The following is a 21,186-nucleotide window of genomic DNA, read 5'->3' on the forward strand; positions in this document are numbered from 1 at the left end:
TAGAAGAGCTCTAAGATTCTGTTGTATGGAAGTTCTCTGAGAGGTGGCCCGCTGATGCTCAGCAGCATACATGCTGCAAGGTGATCCCCCTGCAGTCTGTTTCTCAAGTCAGTCTTCACCTACTAATAGAAACAATAATGAGATTATTTAAAAGTAAAAGGCTAATGATACCTGACTAGCATCATCTTCATCAGGTGTCTTTCTCTTCTTTGAGAAATATTTGAAGAAGCTCATCTGAAAATGCAGTCAGCAGTTACATCATGGTGTGTATATATTCGCTTAATGCTATCAATTAGTTTACTCACTTTAGCGACACTGAGATGAGCTGGCACCGAGCCCCATTAATTAAGCTACCGATATGTTACACTGTACAGTCACACATGTGAGGTTGTGCTGAACATAATGACACCAAGCAAGGCAAGGTGAATACTTTTTACGGTGAAATATAAAGGCAAAATCAAAACGGCCAATTATACCCTGGAATATCAAATTTCATAACAAACCTAAATATCCCTGACATCCCACCTTCAAACACAGCCTCATTGGGCCATCCATGAAAAAGCTACTTAACCTCCCACTTTTCTATAGGAATACATACTTCCTATGGGCACTGCACTAGTTAAACAAAAAGGCCCTAGTTCCCCAGGGCTCCCGTAGAGGGCAAACACCTTGTTTCACAAACATCTTCAGAAACCTATTCGACTAGCGGCCCATGAGCCAAATGTGGCCCTTTACCAACCTCATTCTGTCCCCTTGATAATTGTGTATGTAGGTTAATTGGCCGATTACTTATTATTATTATTAGTGTTATCTATTTCTAAGCACATATAATCTAACTTCATTACTACATTTTGAACAAGGCTGTTTGAAAAGGGGGGATTCAGTAAAACCTACAACCTACCTCTAAGATTAAAAAAATGAAATTTTTCCTGTACTGATTTCACATCATGTTTTTTCAAACAAATAAATCAATAACTAGAAACCCTGAAAACCAATAAAGCCGAGTAAACAGTGCGTTATTCCTTATTTCAACTTGTACATCTACAGTGTGGTGGAGCCCATGCGACGCAGTACCTGTCTCTTTAAAAGGCGTGGTGACACCATGACAGGCTACAGAAGGCTACGTAGATAATGAGCCAATATGCAACATCCTGGAGTAGAGGCATTTATCTCAGCTCAGAGCCTGGCTTTGGAAATTAAAACGAACCGTTAGATAAACGAATATATTCATAATCAGTTTGGTTCGTCTCTTGCACACTTACCCGTATACAGCCTACAAACAGGGGCACGCTACCAGACAGAAGGCTCTTAGAAGGCTACAGACGGTCTTTAAGCCTGTGCGCTGCCGCCTTCCCCTCTACTGTAGTTAGCTAAATAACACTGTCTTTTGAAAATGGCTACAGACGAGCTCACGTCGAAGCTCACCCGTCGGCTACAGATTGAAGAAGGAGCCGAAGACCCTGTTGCTGTGGACGTCTCCGAACAGCAGAATGGGTCGGAAGAGAAACCGAAGATAGCCAACGCAGACTCGGAGCTGGGTGCTAAACTGATGCGGAGAGATGAGCTGAACGAGGGGCAGGGAGAGCGCTGCCAGCCCAGCATGAGGGTCTTCAACCCCTACACCGAGTTCAAAGAGTTCTCCCGATCCCAGATCAGAGACATGGAGAAGATGTTCAAAATGTGAGTGTGACAGTCTGGGTGAATGCTGGTACCTGTTGCGGGATGGAGGGTACATCTGAAACATGCCTCGAGGCCAGTGGTTGTCCAGTCTAATTTTATAGCAGTCACTGGGTTTTGTCAGGGAAGTAACGTTAAGATTGCTCATATAAGGAAGTTCAGTTGTCAGCTTGCTCATGTATCTGGGTGAGCTGACATATCTGACTAAAACAGTGTTTTTGCTGCTTGGAATAGGAAGAAAACCTACCTCAGAATAATACAAACCTTAATAGGTAAAGTAAGAGCTTCAAGACAAGCAATTGAGATGTTACACCTCGATTTGATGGGCGTTACACTTAATGTGATAAATGGTTCATGAATTGACTAAGAAATAGATCAATTTAAAGACAAAATAGATTGTTTTTTTCTTCTTTTAATCTGTGTTTGAAACTCACTGCCCCCTTGACCAGTTTATATTCAATCTAATGCAGCCCACCAGTGGATTCCTGGAGCCGGAGTGATTGCAGGGTGGGGACATTACGCAAGTCGGTGATAAGGAAATCAGACAACAGGCTTCCCTGTTTATAGACTATTGCATAATGGTCTCAGCTCTCAGTCCAGGACCTGGTGTGTGCTTAGTGAAAATATTAATAATTAAAACGTTCTTTGATTTGATCTCTTTAGTTTTGATCTGATCCAGAGTCAAAAATAATATTTGATAGAACACATTACACACACAGTTTTGCCTTCATAAGATAATACATGGTATAAGGTTAAAGAACAATAATTATTTGAATTAGAAATCTGCCCTTTGCTGAACTATATGATCTGAAATCTCTTCAGGGGTCTTTTGGGGGGAATTCAGACCAGGTGTTTGCGCTCATCTTGCGTGATCTGATCACAAGTGGACAGCTTCAAGCCTGTCGGTTCACACTTGTCATTAACTTCTTTTGCCTTTTCGTACATAAACAGACAATTAATACATTGAGACTTTTGATTAAAATATCATCAGTAATATGGATATAATGTTAGAATAATAAGAATAAGTACAGCAGTCGGGTTAGTTTAGATGATAACACTGTCCTGTAATTTAGCCTTAAAAAACGGAAAAGGGCAAACCACATTTTTCCCAGGATGGGGGATTGTCACTTTGTCAAATCGATTTTCAGCAGTGTCTGTGAAAAGAACTAATTGTCTGTCATGACATTCATAGGGACACGTGTCGCTTCAAAATGATTGCAAGCAACATACAGGATGTTGTCAGCAACAAGTTACCACCAGTTAAAATGGTTGAGTCATATGCTGCCTTTACTGTCCGCTGGGGAAGGAAGTGGCAGTGGTGTAACATTAGTCTGATTACAAGTTTAATGCAATGCTAATGTTAAGTGACCTGAGTGTGTCTTGTGGATTGCATTAAAGGCTATTTATATACCATTTAGTTGAATAGAAAAAGGAATTTTGCTGACTTGATGATGAGTCTGCTTGCTGTGTGACTGCAGGGTGAGTCAAGCTCCACAACTTACTTGGAGCTTCATGGCAGGAATTCAGGGTCAGCCAGCATACAGGCTTCAACACGCCTTGTAGCAGTACGCAGTTAGTGTGGGTGGTTGGCATTTGTGAAATGAGAGTTTATTTTACCTCTGCTGACCACTTCCCCTTACTTACACAGTTCTCTCTCACATACAGGACACATTGTTTACAAACCTGCAACCATGACAATGTCATGCTTATTATTATATTGTACTAGCGTCTATGTCTTGCAACACAGATTTCAGTAACAAGGAGACTTCTGCTCATTCTACTCCTCTTTTTGGCGCTGACTTTTTTTTTCTAGCTGAAGAGCTTCAGTTTGCATTGATTGAAACCAGTAGGCACTTGTCATTTAAATGAGAATAGCTGGTCCACCTTAAAGCAAAACTCCACAAATTTTACCTGTTTTAGACTGATTGTTCAAGAGCAGTTTGAGCATTTATCTTTCTAATGCGCAAAGACCTTAGCTCTAAATGGAAATTTTGAGTATAATGGGAAAGTAGTTGTGTCCCTTAATCAGATTGATCTAAACATATAGATAATAAGACTGCTCTTGTTTATTTAAAAGGTAGTTCATTGGGATCACATAGGCTCTTGATGGAGATGGCAGCTAGAGGAAGTTGTTCCCTAAACTCGGCACTAGATAATAGATTATCGATTGTAAGTCCAGCCTCTACGCACACAGAACAGTGATAAGCACAACAAAAGCTGGTCACCTCCCTACAACTAAAGTATCAGAGCCTAATTCAGAACCTCGGTAGCCTAAGCATCCCAAAGATTTGCCTCTGAAGCAGCCAGTTCAAGCTAGCAAGAACGAGTAGGCATATGCTAATAATTTTTTTATTGAATCTCCTGCCAAATTGAGTGTAAATCACTCTTTGTTACTGTTTGATGTAGTTTATACCTCAATAAAAATGTGTATTATCAAAAAGAGACTATTTATTATAAGCATGTAAGTCAAAAACTGAAAGGACATCTCCTCTTATAAAGCCAGCCAGTATATTTTAGCTGCGTAACATGGATTCCAGCCCTGGCATGGAGTCTTGTCTGTGCATGTCACAACAGCTTCCCTCATAAGCTTGTTGGTTTAAGTAATTTTTCATAATTATATTTGCAAGGGAAGTTATGTTTTCACCCATCGGCCCTTTATTTGTTTGTTGCTTTGTCAGGGATTACTCAAAAATTTCCAAGCATCAAATTAAGTGTCATAAACTGACCCTTCATCCATAATTTTATGATGCAGTTTTTAGACCCCTGTCCTTTAAACTATATTTAATCCACTCATTCGCTTTTGAATCTAAAGTTATGTGACCGACTGCAGACTCCTGACTGCCTCTCACTTCACTAGGTTTTGTTGTAGCCTGTTGGCAAGGCTAGCCAGTCTCTTTTACTGAAGATTGGGGGTGACAAACATGTTCTGTGCATATAGTAAATTAATAGAAAAACGAAATGTTATCAGATACGGACTTCCTGTTGTACATATCACAGAGCTTACAGCATGTAGCCTAAAGGGGTTGGGAAGCCTTGACTGTCATTTTACCCCCATTTGGAGTGCACAAAATATTTGTAAGCCCCCCGGACCTTCAACATAGACACATAGACATACACACAGCCTTTGTTGCCTTCTACACAGAATGAATTTGCAATATTATCTGAAATTAATACAAAATTGAAACTAACATACAGTTTCAACAACCTCCAGTTCAAACGAGGATCGAGAAAATGACAAATAAGAGAAATTGGATGCATCTTTAGTGTCTCAGCGAGGAGGAACTGGACACTTCTCTCTGCTGCACACACACAGTGGGAAAACATGTCAGTCTGTAGTATGACAGTATAGAAACTTATTATAAATAATCAGTTATATATCATAAGTTATAACTTAAACTTTAATTAAGTTAAAAGACAAGGAGTGTAGTGAAGGTGGTGGCACTGGCAGATAGCTCCTTCAATCCTAGCAACATTTTTGAGATATTTTTCTATTTTGTCACCTCCATGCTCCCTGCTTTGGAATCATGATTTCCCGACAATAGAGATGCACTTGTCAGCATTGAAAAAACAGGAGATGTGCAGCTGAGGCTCACTCAGCAACAGGAAAGCAGAGACAGCTGGGCACACATCTTCACAAAGACATGGTTTACCCCTAAAGTTCCAGATCGAGCTGTTCAACTTGACTTTTTCCCAGGACTGGGGGTCATGCCCTGGGGTTTACGCCTATGTGATTTGATAAACAAGCTATTACTTTCTGTGGTGACCAAGACCTCTGGGGGGAGACATAATCCTTTTTTAAAATATGGGGGTCTCAGTTGTACATTGCATTAAAATTTCAAAATAAAGTTTGCCTCAAGGATGAAAATGGGATCTAAGTATCATGCCTTAGACAGAAAAACTGGATAAATAAACCCAAAACTATGCACATGGTTTAAGGTGTGGAATTTTCTTTTCTCTCTGTAGTCAAACTGTAGCTAAACAGTTTTCTACACGATTCTATCAAGGTATGATGCTGGGAAAGACAACTACATTGACCTGATGGAGCTGAAGCTGATGATGGAGAAGCTAGGAGCTCCACAGACACACCTCGGCTTGAAAAACATGATCAAGGAGGTGGACGAGGATTTGGACAACAAGCTCAGCTTCAGAGAGGTTAGACGAGAAAACTGAATCAGAATCGGTCAAATAATATGATATTCTTTCTATCTATATCCATGTCTCTCTTTTCTTCCTGTCCTCAGTTCCTCCTGATCTTCAGGAAGGCGGCAGCAGGAGAGCTGGCAGAGGACAGCGGCCTCTGTGTCCTCGCTCGTCTTTCTGAAATCGATGTTTCAACAGAGGGGGTCAAAGGAGCCAAGACTTTCTTTGAGGCCAAAGTAAGTTGACCTCAATATTCATTCACAATAACCATACTAAAACTTACTATGAAATAAATTAAAAATTTCATCAACAAATCCAGATCGAATGATAATGTCAATGACAAATGAATGGCCAAATAAGTGTATAACTTCTAAAAGTCTTATTTATAACCTCCAAACATCCGTCATCCCACATGGTATAGCTCACATCTCCACTGCAGAAGTTGAATGGGCTGCTAAACTGGTTGCACTGATAAGCAACATCATACAATCTAGTAATGTTAAGTTCTTGGGGGATTCATGAATAATGACCTGTCATATTCTCTTCTGTCCTATCATGTCTTTCACATTTCTGTTGTATGTCCAAGACCTGTGGATCTGCAGGCAAAAAGACTGTCCTCTTTTCACTCTATTTCCAGCCTTTTTTTAAAGGGTTATTGTCTATTCATCCTTCCATTAGCTCAACTCTCTTATCCTTATAATAAAGAAACATTATAATTATTATTTACAATTCATAATAGAGGATAAAATATACAGATATATTTTTGTGTTTGTTTATTTGATTATATATGATCTACATTTAACATAATACAGGCTGGCTATAAAATGTCATCAAATGTTGTAGAAGTTTAGAGTTGAAACTGGGGATGTAACAGTATGAAAATTTCACACTGCGGTAACAGTGACCAAAATGATCACAGTTATCAGTATACCGTGGTATTTTAAAAATGTCTCCAAAATGTTGAAACAACACTGATAAATCGAAATAATTTCACCAAGATTTATATTTAAATAGATTTATTTAAATAGATTTTATTATTTATTTACATTATTAACTATTACTGTCATTGTTACTTAATACTAAGGGTGCAACCAACAGATGACAAAACTCACAATTTAGATCATATCACTTTTGTGAGAAACAGGTTGGATCATTTTTTTCGATTAAAATGAAAAGGATTATTGCTAAATTAATTATGAATACTCTATTTTGGCTCTTATCTATCTAGACACTGTTCTTTATATATAGTCTTTTTTACAATAATCCACAAGTTTTATATATTTCTGATATTACTAATATATATTGGCTGTCTGTTGTCAGTGGACTCGGTCAGTCTGATTGGTCAGATGGCTGCTGAGCCACAGGTAGATGCTGCTCAGGTGAACTGAGCTGAGATGAAAGTCAGTCATCTCAGTCAGTTTGTGTTCACTAACTCAGTCCACCCAGAACATGTTTGTCTCAAATCCTCCTCACTGCAGCTCTCCATCAAAGTTTGGGGAATTATTAGGTCGACTTTAAAAAGTGAAATCTACAATTAATAAGCGGTTCAGATAATGTGTCAAATCACGAATCAGCTTTGTTCAGTTATACCACTATCTGGTCCGTTTACATTAGTGACAACAGCACATTAGACAGAGAAAACTCGACATACACATACATGATGCACCCAAGCTTAAAGTTAGCTTACCTTGCGTTCGCTGAACAGTTGAGGGTGATGTCGCGTAAATTGGATGTGTTGCCGCCTCTCGCAACAGCTTTCTTCACACAGCTCCTGCAGATGGGGCTGCCATCGACCAGTTGTCTCTGAGCATTCTTATAATAACCAAAATACACCCAGACTGCGGATTTGGTTTCTTTGTAGACGGAAAAATGCCTTATGGGCCGCTACTGTCACATCCTCCCTCCGCCATGTCCTCTTCACTACATAACAAGTGCACTTTGCACGTTGCGCACTGCACGCTGCACCTGCGTGGTGAGATGTGGATAAAGGGTCTTGCAAGTTTTCTACATCGTGGTTATCGACCGCGGCGTATACCATGGTAATTAAAACTTAAATGGTAACATTCACTGGAAATGTACCATTTACCATGGTTTACTGTGACACCGGTAACCTTTACTAAGAGACTAGATAATCATTGTCTGGTTTTAAAACTATGAGCCCTTGAGGAGTGCCACCTTAACTGTACAGTGTGTGGTCTTTCTGGAAACTGTTAACATTTATCAAACATAATAAATACAGTGAGTGATATTTCAGTCTCACATTTTTCAGGCACAGAGTCACAGAATAGTGCTGGAAGTGGCTGGTAAATAAAGAACAGACCAAGAGCTGCACTGTCACAGAGAGTCACAGTGAGCTAGTGTTAGCTAGACAGACAGGCAGACAAACACGAGAGAATTGAACTGCTGATCGCTGGTCTATTTCATGAACTTTTGAACATCCAGGGGATATACCATATTGTGAAGAACAAACACGTATGGAAATAATCATAAAAGGAAACTTGTGACTTTTGCTCACGATCTGCACCATGTTTGCATATCTCAGTCATTGTGGCATGACACTTTCTGCTGCAAGAACACCACATCAGCAGCCAAGCTACAAACTAGTATTTGTTAATAAACTAACTGGAACACTGTCAAGAATTATCAGCTCTGATGGATGTAATGTTGTGAACTTTAAGCCCCCTGATCCAGAGGGTTGCGTTAAATGCACCTCAACACATTTTGCCAACTGCCGTCAAACAAAATAAGCGAAACTGCTATCTTGCTCTGCAAATAAATGCCAGCCCTAGTAGTCATGGTCTAGAACTGTTTAATAGAAATTTACTTAACTTGACCACCAATTGAATGTGCTCAGTCTGCTGAAGCTGACAAGCACAAACTGGTGTCATCAATGCAGGACACACTGCAAAATCTAGGGCCACAAATGCTCACCGACTGCCGACCATCAGCATGGCATGTCTGGTCTTTGAGCTGTTTCCCAGTTCATGGCTGAGCAGCTCCATCGCGGCTGCTCTCCATAACCTGACTGCTCTTTGTTTTTCTGTGGGACAGGTCCATGCCATCAGTGAGTCCAACCGGTTTGAGGCGGAGATCCGCCAGGAACAGGATGCCAAGAAGAAGCAGGCTGAGGAGCAGAAACAGAGACGTGCTGCCTTCAATGACCTGAAATCAGCTTTCAAATGAATGCTTTACTCCTCTCAGCACCTGTTACTGTGTGTGTGGGGGTGTGTGTGTGTGTGTGTGTGTGTGGGTGTGTGTGTGTGTGTGGGTGCATGTGTGGGTGCGTGTGTGTGTCTAGAATCATCTATTCATTTAGATTTGTAGCTCAGTAACAAGTTTTAAGCAGGTTTACAAAACTAAGTGAATGGATGATTCTTATAGGAACATCAAAGAGACAATTGTTACCATCGAATATCAACTTTGTGGTCACTGTATTGGCACAGTGACGGTGCTGACATACAGGGTTCTAGCAGGAAATAGTTGATATGATTGTCTTCATAACAATTATCCAGAATAGTAAAAATCTTGCCTCATAGCATAATAAACTGCTGTGCAGTGTTTTGGAGGCTAATAAGCCTTCAGACTCGTGGATCTTTGACTCCATTTGGCCTTCCTGAGTTGTATATGTTTGTCCGAACATCCAGTACCTGCTGTGTTTGCAGCTTAAATCTGTACCTAGTGTCCATTTCTTGGTATTTGCATAGAGTCGTAATGAAAGCACTTACTGCGCCGCTAAATGTTTGTCTTTACTCATCGCTGAACATAGATTAAATCCACAGCACTTCTGTCAATCCAGTCAGCGTTAAATGTTGAACAAATAACTGAGCTCTACATTTTTACTGTCAGCTCTTATTTTTGTAAAATGGGTTTGGAATTTTTTAGAATTAGGTAGTTGGGGTTTAGGATGGTTGTGGTAGTGGTCACTCTTTAGGACCATGATTTGTATGGGTCATACAGCTTTAAAAAACAACTTTAGAAAACAAAACTTTTAGTTTCAGCCATTATTCCTATCAGCTCTGTTAACATTGTTTTCATCTACTTCAGTGCTGAGATATAGGGGCAGTAGAGATTTGCTGTAGAGTAAGCTGGAAGTGGAAGTTAAACACCCACATGGCTGAGGGACTACATCCTGGTTCTAGATTGATTGTGTTTACTGTAGTTGAATATAAAAAAAACGCTTTGGTTTTATTTTCAGAACAGTTCAGTGGATCGATGGTTTGGACTGGTGGTCCCTTAGCTCATAAAATATACCGAGTGAAATGTTTTGATTAGAAAAGTGGAAAAATTGGAAAAATAACCAGGATTATGTAAGTTTTTTTAAAGCAATGTGGTAACACTTAACAATGACCATCATTAACGGTAAATTAATATTTTAATTAATAGTTAATTGAAACTTAATTGAAAGTAAATAGTTATTTGACTGTTAACAACAATGACAATGCTTTGTAAACCATGTATTAAGTAATTGTAAAGGTTTCTAAACATCAGTTGCATTTCTATGATAACCATCTTAATAAGGTTTATGGATGAACTACACAGTATTTATTATGGGTAGACTGATTATCTGTCTAGCCAATTATTGAGGACGATATGATGCATTTTCATGATTATCGCTGCTGGTGATGTTTGTGTCTTATTGCTGATAAAATGTGTATTTTTAAAAAATATAGTTACTGGCTTTGATGCAGCATCCTTTCTCTGTTAGTGGTCACCAGTGAAGACAAACACCGATGTCAAGAATAATAGCTGTTCAGCACTAAATAATCTGAATTTGCTTGCTAGTTATCAAATAAATGAAGTGGATGAAGTAGCAGGAAATGAAAATATTGAAGCAGAGTATCTTTAAATTGTACATAAGTAGTACTTGAGTAAATTGCAGTTGTAGTTCCATCACTGGCTTATTCTTGATTATGAGACTAAGATGTTTATTTTTCCTGTAAACGTAGAACAGTTCCAGTTATTGGCTTTCAGAGTATAGCAAACAGGGGTTGCACCTGTACAATAAACAATTGTTTGATAAATGGTTTATAAAGCATTATTGTACATTAACCGTGAAATAACTATTTATTGTAGGTTAATGAAATATTACTTTACCATTTAATAATGACAGTTATGATATATTGATAGTCAACATGTTCCCATTGTATGCTCTTGCCCCATCATGAAACTGGAGCATGCATTACCATTTGTGCCATGATAGCAGTTAGACCAGTACAATTTGTGGTGTTTGAAATGTACATTATTTATTCACTGCCAGGCTTTCTGCCATCAGTAAAGTAGATTTTGACCATTTGCCATTTTAGCATTGTCTGTGTCAGCACTCTGAGTTGACCAAATATGGTAAGGAAAGGGAACAGTGAGTCCCTCCAGAGATTTGAGTAGTGCTTCCTCTCTTCTGAAATGCTGTATACATGTACTATCAGAAGTACAGTATTACATATTTTCTTACTAAGATCATCAAATCCTTGTCCAGGAATTAAAACGAGGCTTATTCCTGTTTTTTTGTGTTCATTGTCTGTAATCAGGTAAATCTTTTTAGCTAAATGATTCACAGTTTGCACTTGCTTGGCCATTTGATTTAAGTTTCTTAATCAAGAGATAGTAGGTTTAACCTTTATAGTCTTGTTCACCTTGATTCAACATTATTGTCTGTCTTTTAAATTTACAGTGTTAATCCTACAGATTTTTTGTGGATTGAGCTCATGGATTCACCTCAAGCAAATCAGCGCAAGAACTATTAGACCATAGACTATTCAAATAATTGACTGCTGTTAATTTGACAGATAATCCAGCAGCACCACATCTTCTATAGTACAAAAGCTCATATCCTACAATGATATGGGATGTCGCTTGTAATGTAACCTATATAGTTCAATCATTTAAACCCTGTGTGGCTGTGCCCTTATAGAGTCGTTAGGGTTACATGTGAGCTGTTTACCAACCCAGCGTTAATGTGGGACTGTGAGCGTCAGAGTTCACAGGTGACCTTAATGACTCGTAGGCAACTGGACTTGTTTCAGTTTCTTGAAGATGTTTCACCTCTCATCCAAGAGGCATCTTCAGTTCTAACTAACTGGAGGGGAGGTGCAGGCTTTCAAACCCAGAGTGGGAATTTCCTTGCAGAGTCATTAAGGACATGTGTGAGCTCTGGGTTTCAGAGTTGTTAGGGCCAGTTATCGGTCGCTGACTTAACCGGCCTTCATGTTGGTTACTAGGGCTAGGTGAGCCCAGGTGTGAATGGTTGTTAAGCTTTGTGTGGAGGGAACACAGTACTGCATTGTAGGTGGGTGATAAGTCATGTCGTAGACCACCTCCTCTGTTCAAAGATGGTTGTTACAGTTTGACATAGATCAAACTGGAACTCATCTTTCAAACCATCTGTCCTCTCTTGCCAAGATGTTTATATTGTTGTTAAAGGTATTATTTTTCTCCTTCAGATGTCAGTGGACAGCACAGTCTTGATCTGAGGAGTTGGCCTTCCTGTGATGTGCCAGATTACTTATCACCCACCTACAATGCAGTACTGAGTTCCCTCGCAAGACAGCTTAACAACCATTCACACCTGGGCTTATCTAGCTTTAGCAACACAGGTGAAGGCCAGTTGGGAACTTTGGATGACTGAGAACCTTCATCAACATGACACACAGTCACACAGGGTTTAAAGCCCGCACCTCCCCTCCAGTTAGTAGGGGTGGTCAGCCAATAGAGCACAATCCTTGAGCCACAAAAAAATGAAAATAATAAATTAAATGAATTATATGTATTATCATCATTTTATAATTTCCTTTATAAATAATAAATAATAAACTTTTTTTCACAAGTGTGTCCCATTTCTGACTACCTTAGTCAAAGACATTCATCTATGTATGTATGTCCCTTTAGGGTGATTTGATTGTGGTTGGAAATCACCCAGACTGCTCTCAACAACTTCCTTTCTAAAACTTTGGCTGTAGGCACAGCAGTTCATTCTCCAGGGCTTCCAGAGGGCTTGCACTAACTTGTTTTGATCAGATGCAGCATTCACATGCTCCCTGGATGGTCCATTTTCCAACCTAGAAAGCTTTTCTTCCTACTTTGTTGATTTAATTTACTTCATTAGCTCTTATTGTGGAAACAGCATGGGCACTTCGTAGAAGATGTGTTGAATTGCTGAGATGGTTTTTAACAAAATGTTGATAGTGATTTTCACTTGAATATTACTCTAGGGACAGGAGCTAATGACTGAGATTATTTTGACACCTGGGTCAAATCAGCATGGCTAACGTAACCACAACAAGATGAGTGAATTGATCTTGTTGTGAACAAAAATACAACTCAGTCATATATTTGTTGACTTCCTGGAACAGACTTGTTTTTTCAGCACAGCCCACATGTTCTTGACAGGATTCAAGTCAGGACTTTGGAAAGTCCATTCCATAAACTTAATTCTAGCCTGATTTAAACATTCCTTTATCACGTCTGATGTGTGTTTCGGATCATCGTCCTGTTGGAGGTAGGTAGATGATGTGTTTTTCTGATAATGGCAGTGACAGAACTGTGCCATGCACTTTATACTTATAAACATTTGTTTGTACAGTTGATCTTTGGACCTGTAACTGCTTTCAAGTGGCTCCAAGTGATTTCCTGACTTCCTGAGAATGGGTCTCAGCCCAGAATAGATCCAATTAACTTTTGGAGCTGGTCCAGATAAAAGGAATGACCCAGGGATTTTTTTTCTCACTTTCTTTAACATTGTGAGATAGTTTTTCCAAATTATTTAATCATTTATCAGTATGAATGGGTCTGTGACTAGGTCAACATAAAGTGTTGTAAAGTTCTTTGAGCTGTCAGTAGACTGAAAAAGTGCAATAGAAATACAAGACCATTTACTGCCTGGTTTGGAAAAGACATTATATGGGCTGAACTGTCTGTAATGACTGTTCCAACTGGAAAACAAGGTATCATGAATATTATTTCATAGTTAATCATCACATGACATTGGACAAATGAGGATCCCCGCAGCAGCAAGGTACAGTGTGTTTTGAAGGGTTGACCAATGATGTCATAAATGTATATATGAAATAGAAACAGGTCAAAGCACTATTATGTTGCAGTGCATAGTCTCACTTGTCATTGCCTGTCGACTGTGAACACGAGGGGCTGTAAGTAAGTGAGTGCCACATTCAGGGCTCTCAAGTAACATTGCTCTCAATAGTGTCACTGTCAGCTCCACACGATGGCTAATGTTCTCAAACAGCAGCCTCTCATGAAGGACCGGAGCAACAGGTAAGGCTCGAGCCTGTATGCATTTTCCTTTAGATTCTACTTCCTTATATGAAGTACATAGAGTAACATGGAGCTGATACTGTTTTTAACTTTAACCTTTCTCTGCTGCAGAGTCACGTCTTTAAATTTTAAATGCATATCATAAGCTGTTTATTTCTGCTGTTATTTTTCAAATGTTAAATGAAGTGTTCTCTGGACTATGCATTGCATTATACTGTATCTATAAATTCCACAGTATTACTCCTCCTCAACAAAAAGTGTTATGACTAATTCTCTTTTTCAAGTAAGAAAAACAAAAGAGAGCAACTTCAATGCTGATTGTGTGGTATATGTACTGTGTGTGCACATCTCAGTTTTCTGAGTAGTATCTAATTTGTTAGGAAATTACCTTTTGATCAGTTTCTACATTTTCTACTTCCACTGTAATCCTACACCTTTTTTGCCAACCTGCATACCTCCCCTTTTCTTGTTAATTGAACCAGATGGCAGCTTTGGCATTGAATCTCTTTCAATGTAGCTTATGTGCTCCGTGATATGTCATTTACATACAAACCTGCTGACTGAGGTTAAATTATGCATCTCGATGTAAGATATCTGTTTCCACACGACTGCGTCTCTGTCTGCTCTATTTTCTGATTTCAATCTGTCTTCCTGTGGTACTGACTCTTGTCACCAACCTCTGCTCCCTCTTCCCACAGCAGCTAACCAGCATGCAGCAGGAGCTGGGGCTCCACAGCAGGTCGTCAGGTGCTGCCCTCCATTCAGCCATTTTATGCACTGAGAAACATTTTCACGATTCCAAGCCTCTTACTCCAGCTGAACACACCCCACAACTCACAGGGCACCATGTCCCTCAATGGTTAATTTCCTAACATCAATAACAACACACATATGGAGATCCAGACGGCCTCGAGAAGCAGGATGTTAAACAACACACAGTGCAACAATCACAGACGAGGTAAAGGTTAACCCATTGCCACAATAGGATTAGAGAATTTCTTTTATGTTGAACACCTTACGTGGCCCACTTTTAGAGTAGACCTTTCTCCACCCTTGAAACACATGGTATCAGATATGTCATGCCCCCAATACTGACAGAAGCAAAAAACAGTTTTGTGTTTCGTATTTACATGCATTCCAAGATCTGGTGGCCATGACTTGTCAAGCTTGGAATAAAGATTGGAAGCAGCCGGGTTAACAGCTAGCGTAACTATGTTAAAAAATACTTTACTTGTTGATTTAGCCGATACATAACCAGACATTTTGATAGTTGGTGATTTTAGGTAGAGTTTTGGATGCTGGATCTATTTCTTGACACACAATGATGTATCCATCAGCCCAGTACTTCTCAGCTGCATCTGCGACTATGGCTGTCAATTCTACATTTGTTTGTACCTATTTTTTTGTTTTTTCCTGTACTTTAAGGGATATTCCGGAGTAAATTTAATCCATAGTCTGACACACCTTGACAGCGAGTACGACCCCCCCTCGAGAGATAAAGTTTGCTGACCGCTAGCTTACGTAGTTTTAGCATCCTCAGAAACAACCGCACAACAACAATACACTGCAGCAAATGGATCCAAGTATAAATCGCCATCAAAAAGCCACAAATAATGCTCAGAACAGCACCAAACTTGAGTAACATTAGAAACAGGGTCCCAGCACATATTTCAAGGCATCAAACATTTGATATCGGTGCCGGCTTTGTCTTTATCTCTCGGGGGGGAGGATGGGGTCGTACTCGGTGTGAAGGTGTGTTAGACCATGGATTAAATTTACACCAGAATATCCCTTTAATGTGTTCATTAATAGGTTTTAGAGGTGTTGAGCTTTGGGCTATGCAAGGCCAACCGTGCAGTGATTCCATTGTCATACATTGGTGCAGTCCGAACTTAAAGGTCAGGGGTTTTCCAAAAATATATATCAAGAGGATATGTGACTCTGATGCTTCTCTTGCAATAAATTAATCTAGTGACTGATGGACTATTGCATGAATTACCAATAGAAAATGAACCCAACATTAAAAGACAAATATGCCATCTATCACAGCTTCTTCATCCAACATATCGTTGTTTAAAAGGTAATTAAACTGGTGTAAAAAAAAAAAAAATCAATTGAATTTGATTTTGTTTGTTTATGAAATTGCAGAGAAATCCTTGGTTAAATGATTCATAGTCATAAGGACAATTGCAAAGAAATCATCCATGAGCAGCATGAATGATGAGAGCTTCCCTCAGTGCTGTGCACATTTACCCAGAAGGCACAGCAACTAATGCAGAGGGACATTAGTCAGGATCTAACGTTAATTAATGCTCTGTGTTCTATTACACATCCAAAAGTTCACTCACAAACACACACACAAACACACACTATACTCAGTTCTCAGTATTAATTTACTCATAACTTTTTGTTACATTTTAAAAACCATGACAGCCTTCAAAAACTGACTGAGCATAAGCCACATAGTAAGGTAAAACTAATCTTTATCTGTTCAGGGATTCTGCTCTGTTTTTATGTGTTTGAATTTGTTTTCTTTGTCAGATAATGGAGTCAAGGCCGAGGCCTCTTCAGGTCAGTCACACCCCATGAAGGCTTCCAGGACTCACAATGAGCTTCACAAGGAACTACTACTGGCCCACAAGAGGTAGGTACCATACATAAGCAACAAAATGGTCAGATTCTTTCAAAGATTTGAATGGATGAACTCTGATGTGATTTCTTTGGAAGCCATAAATAGCCTTGGGTCAAACACATTTTTTCCTTCATTTTCTTGTGATGAATTGAATCATAATCCTGAGTTGCAATCATCAGTTAACAATCATGTTTTGACAATATAACTACTGTTGTTTTCCTAAGGTAACAAAATCATTTATCATGAGAAAAAGTCTTTGTGGGCGGAACACCACATACACCACACCACAGACTGTGATGGATTTAATAACAGCAGCTAAGAATGTTTTATGTATCCATTCTGTGTAGTGACAGAGCACAATGAAACAATATATAGTGATCACCTCAAAGCAGATGTGTTTCTGTTCAATAGGCTAATACCTCGTGTTGGCTTATTGAAAAGAATTTACCCACATTAGTGCATGTTTGAATGGTATGCCTTATGAAGTATGAATAACATTAATGTTCAGTCTGATATACTGATAAAAAATAGATACCCCATGATCTGACATTTTCAGCTTAAATCAGTTTCTTTACTTTTCAAAAGACCATGTATGCATGGTGGCATTGCACTTGTATGAAGAGGGAATATCATTTCATTTTTATTTTATCATTTTAACTGCCCATGGCCATTTAGGGCTTCATTTAATTTCATTACAAAGAAGCATTATTCCTTTGTACATTAGACCATGAACAGAGGGCCATTAAACTCAATCTTATCTTAACATTTTGTAAGAACATATGTGCTTTTGTCTCCATCATCTAAATGCATCTTGTGCTCTATCCTCAGTAATTCTTCTCTAAAGCAGCTGTCATTAAGAATGCATGAGAGTCTCTTTCTCTCTCACACAGACTTGGAATTATACACCTTCTCTCCATGCTGCTGCAGCCCTTTAGACCATTAGGAGCATGAAGCAGTGTAAAGTGATATGTTCATAGGAGGACTGACTTGGCTCCACAATCAGCTGGTCTGATAGCAGACACTGTGCCAGTGAAAGCAGTGGATCTTTGTGTTGTTGCCTGTTAATCTGACCTCACAGTTCATATACATCTGACCAAAAAACATCTAAGCAGAATGTACACACAAAGGTATTTGAAAATTTCTAGTCTATCATAATCCTAAAATTACCTTAAAAACAGTCTACCATGAGTATTTTTGGTTCCATGCAAACTGTAGCTGGAGACATTATCATACCTCAGACAATGGTTTGTATTTTAACCCAATTTATGTTGATGATGCAGTTCAGCACTGGACCATTTTCAGAAATTGGTTTTAGCCAAGGTGATTCATCACCGATTAGCCCAGTGGTATTGGGTATGGATAGCAAATTCATTGTTGCCTTGTGTTATCATGGCTTTATGGGTAAGTGAAATTACAAGACGGCCAAATGTGGTACAATTACTATTCAAAATGGCACTAAAGAGCCGTACATCGAGGGAACTTTTAAACATCAGACAATCCACTGTCAAGTTTACTTTTACTGTGCTTCTAATTGGAAGACCAGCAGCTCTGAGTACTTGTTAAATTGAGACAGCTGGGATTTCTAACAGTATTCTGTTGATTCATCTGGTGAATGTTCACTTACTGGTCAACAAGCTAGATAAAGTGCTGCTTCTCAACAGAGAAAATGCAGACTTTTTTCCAATCTGCTGCCCTGTGCTTACCAAATCCTTTCTGGTGAGCACATAGTCACTGCACCATATCCAACTCCCCTAAGTGCAACTTGGAGAAATGAAGAAAAGATAAGTCTTGCGGTGATGAAAAAGGCCTACTATCTATGACAAAGTGAGAAGTGCATGATTTAACATTAAGAAATCTGTACACCAATCTTTTATCGATTCAAAGTAGTTTCCGCCTTGCCATAACTTCCATGATAGCTCAGTTGCACAATCCGCTTAGAGCAGCTGGATATCTGCAAAAGTCTGTGTTTGCTATGTTGAGGAGCTCTTCATCCATCCGAACATTAGATTTAATAAGAGTAGTTTAAAATCCACACTGCACCTTTTAATCTAAAAGTGAGCCGCTGCCTCTCCAACTTCTTGTTGGTGTAAAACTGAAAAAGTTCATAGTTTTGAATTGTGTGATATTTAGAAGTTCTTCAGCTTGCAGACAGCTTAATACACAACAGATAAACAATTTTGATGCTGCCATTTTGGATAATCACTCATGCATGGCATAATTATATATATATACATAGAGATGACATGAAATGGGGATCACCTGAGTGCAGTGAATGTGTCTGTAGTATAAAGACACCTGAGTCTGGAAGGTCCAGTCAAAGGATAATCCATATATCCCTGGTTACAATAACACCATGAACACAAAAGAACACTCCAAGCAACCCTGTGAAAAAGTTATTGAAAAGTATGAGTCAGGGGATGGATACAAAAACATTTACAAGTCACTGAACATCCCCTCTAAGTTCAGTTAAATCCATCTTTAAGTAATGGAAGGTGTAAATCTGCCTGGAGCAGGCTGTCATCACAAACTCAATGACACAAGAAGGAGACTAGTAAGGGAGGCCAACAAAGACACCCTATGACTACACTCAGTTTCCCCTTACATTTCAGCGAGTAAAAATGTATGTAACATAAAGCCGAAAAACCAAATACATAAAGCCCACCTAATTATCATGACATCAACGTGGTCTCACGTGACACAGAGGTCCATGTATTTGACTCATTAAAACCGAAAGTAAACACGGTAGTGACGTGACTGCAGGTCAATTTTTAGAACAGCAATTGAATGAATCAGAGCAAAGATGCAACATAGTGGTAAGAGGCTGCATCAATCCAAGTTATCATTTGTTGCAGCAAGAAAGGCAGAGGATGATCAGGCATCAGGAGGAGGAAATATGAGAATTTTAATAAGCTAAGAGAATGAGAAAAATAGTGAACTAGCCTACAGATGCAACAGATAGCCAATAGAGATGCTAACCTGTAGCCTACTGTAAATGTAGGCTAGGCTAAAAAATGAAAGGACATGCAATGAATCAGAATATTTTAAGGCCATGTTCAGTCACAGAATGAATTATCCATCAATAATATTATTTGGATGTTTGGATGGTAATAGTAATAATATGACTAAACATGGCATTCAAATATTAGCTCAAATTATAATAATTATGACTCATTGTCTGCTGAATGTTGACCTCGCCTCGCATTACTCCTGCATGTATACATTCCATCAGATTGGATTTGGATTTTGCGTTCTGCGCAGGCTCAATATTTTTTTACTTTTTTTTGTGAGCCAGAAGTAGTAGGACGGCGGTAGCGGTTGCGGCTTTCCTCCAAAATAACTGAAAGCAAGAGCGCCATTGTGCATCTAGTTTGTATAATTATCATGTACACCATATACGAAATGTACAAAGATGTAGCTTTGTCTCACTCCTCATACACCATCTTTCTCGAATGCCGAGGCAGTTTGTTGTTGCTAGCAACGTAAAGAGGTCAGCTGGAGGTGGCTCTATTACCACTAGTTGAAATGGGTACAGCGCCACCTAGTCTACCGGGGTATGACATGCTTTCGCCAGTAATTTGATTTTCTCACCGGCATGTATACTCGGACGATTGCAGTTGTCTGATTGAGTAGCATAGTCAAACTATGGCTGTAATCTGACTAAGATGTGCATGTAAACGCACTGCATGAAGGAGTTAAAAGCTTCAGCAGCTGAGATTGGAGAGACTCTGCATACAACTTCTAAGTGCTGTATCGTAGGGATCTGGACTTGTTTTAGTTCTTTGAAGACGTATCATGAGTCTCCTGAGTTTCCCGTAACATAAGGAATGGTGATGTTATGTTTTTCCATCTCTTCTTGCGGATCCATCTGTCAGTTTTGGATCTTTTAGAGGTTTTGACAAAGGTCCCGTTTGGATAGCCACAGGTTTTAAATGCTCCCTTCACTTATTGGGCACGGTATCGGCCTGATGGTTTAGGGTTCTGATGAACCCCAGCTTGTGCTTCAATGGGTGATGAGAGTCATACTTCAAGTACTGACATGTGTGTGTAGGTTTTCTATGCACCTCAATGTTGAGGCGTCTGTCTTTTTCACTGTGTACTGCACAGTCCTAGAGGGCCGACTGTCTCATGTGACATCTTCCTGTGTGAACTTGATGTAATTGCCCACAACATTTATATGTTTGCATACAACAACTGCTGTTGAAATACAACATCTTCCTTTTTTATGGTGAATCACTGATGTTCCCGAGGCCTTGGGGGCTGCTGTTTAAGGGGTGTGTTCGATGGTTAAAGAGCGCCGGGTATCACAAGAGAAGACAGGGTTTGTGAACAAAACAAGAGAAAACAATGCGCACCAATACACAGAGGCAGCCATCCATGGTGCCACCTTGGCATATATCTAAATAAATACACAAAGAAGGCCTCATCTTCTCTCCTCCAAACACAATGCTGGTCATTGTTGCTAAACAACTACA

At 39.3% G+C, this 21,186-nt stretch overlaps 2 protein-coding genes across 2 annotated transcripts in view; both read left to right on the forward strand.

The window, feature by feature from the left end:
- Nucleotides 1-1,146: 1,146 nt before the first annotated feature.
- Nucleotides 1,147-12,628, forward strand: efhd2 (EF-hand domain family, member D2). Its single transcript, XM_037104560.1, has 4 exons — nucleotides 1,147-1,680; nucleotides 5,682-5,829; nucleotides 5,919-6,053; nucleotides 8,869-12,628. The coding sequence occupies exons 1-4, from the start codon at nucleotides 1,394-1,396 to the stop codon at nucleotides 8,998-9,000; spliced, it is 702 nt and encodes a 233-aa protein (XP_036960455.1). The 5' UTR covers nucleotides 1,147-1,393; the 3' UTR covers nucleotides 9,001-12,628.
- Nucleotides 12,629-14,977: 2,349 nt separating this feature from the next.
- Nucleotides 14,978-21,186, forward strand: part of si:ch211-218o21.4 (actin-associated protein FAM107A) — a 46,756-nt gene continuing 40,547 nt past the window's right edge. The window contains exons 1-2 of the mRNA XM_037102817.1: nucleotides 14,978-15,040; nucleotides 16,624-16,726. Of these exons, the coding sequence (XP_036958712.1) occupies nucleotides 15,004-15,040; nucleotides 16,624-16,726 (140 nt within the window). The 5' untranslated portion in view covers nucleotides 14,978-15,003. The remainder of the gene's footprint in view (nucleotides 15,041-16,623; nucleotides 16,727-21,186) is intronic.

The sequence above is a fragment of the Acanthopagrus latus genome, chromosome 7 (assembly GCF_904848185.1).
Source record: "Acanthopagrus latus isolate v.2019 chromosome 7, fAcaLat1.1, whole genome shotgun sequence".
In the NCBI taxonomy this organism is placed as follows: Eukaryota; Metazoa; Chordata; class Actinopteri; order Spariformes; family Sparidae; genus Acanthopagrus; species Acanthopagrus latus.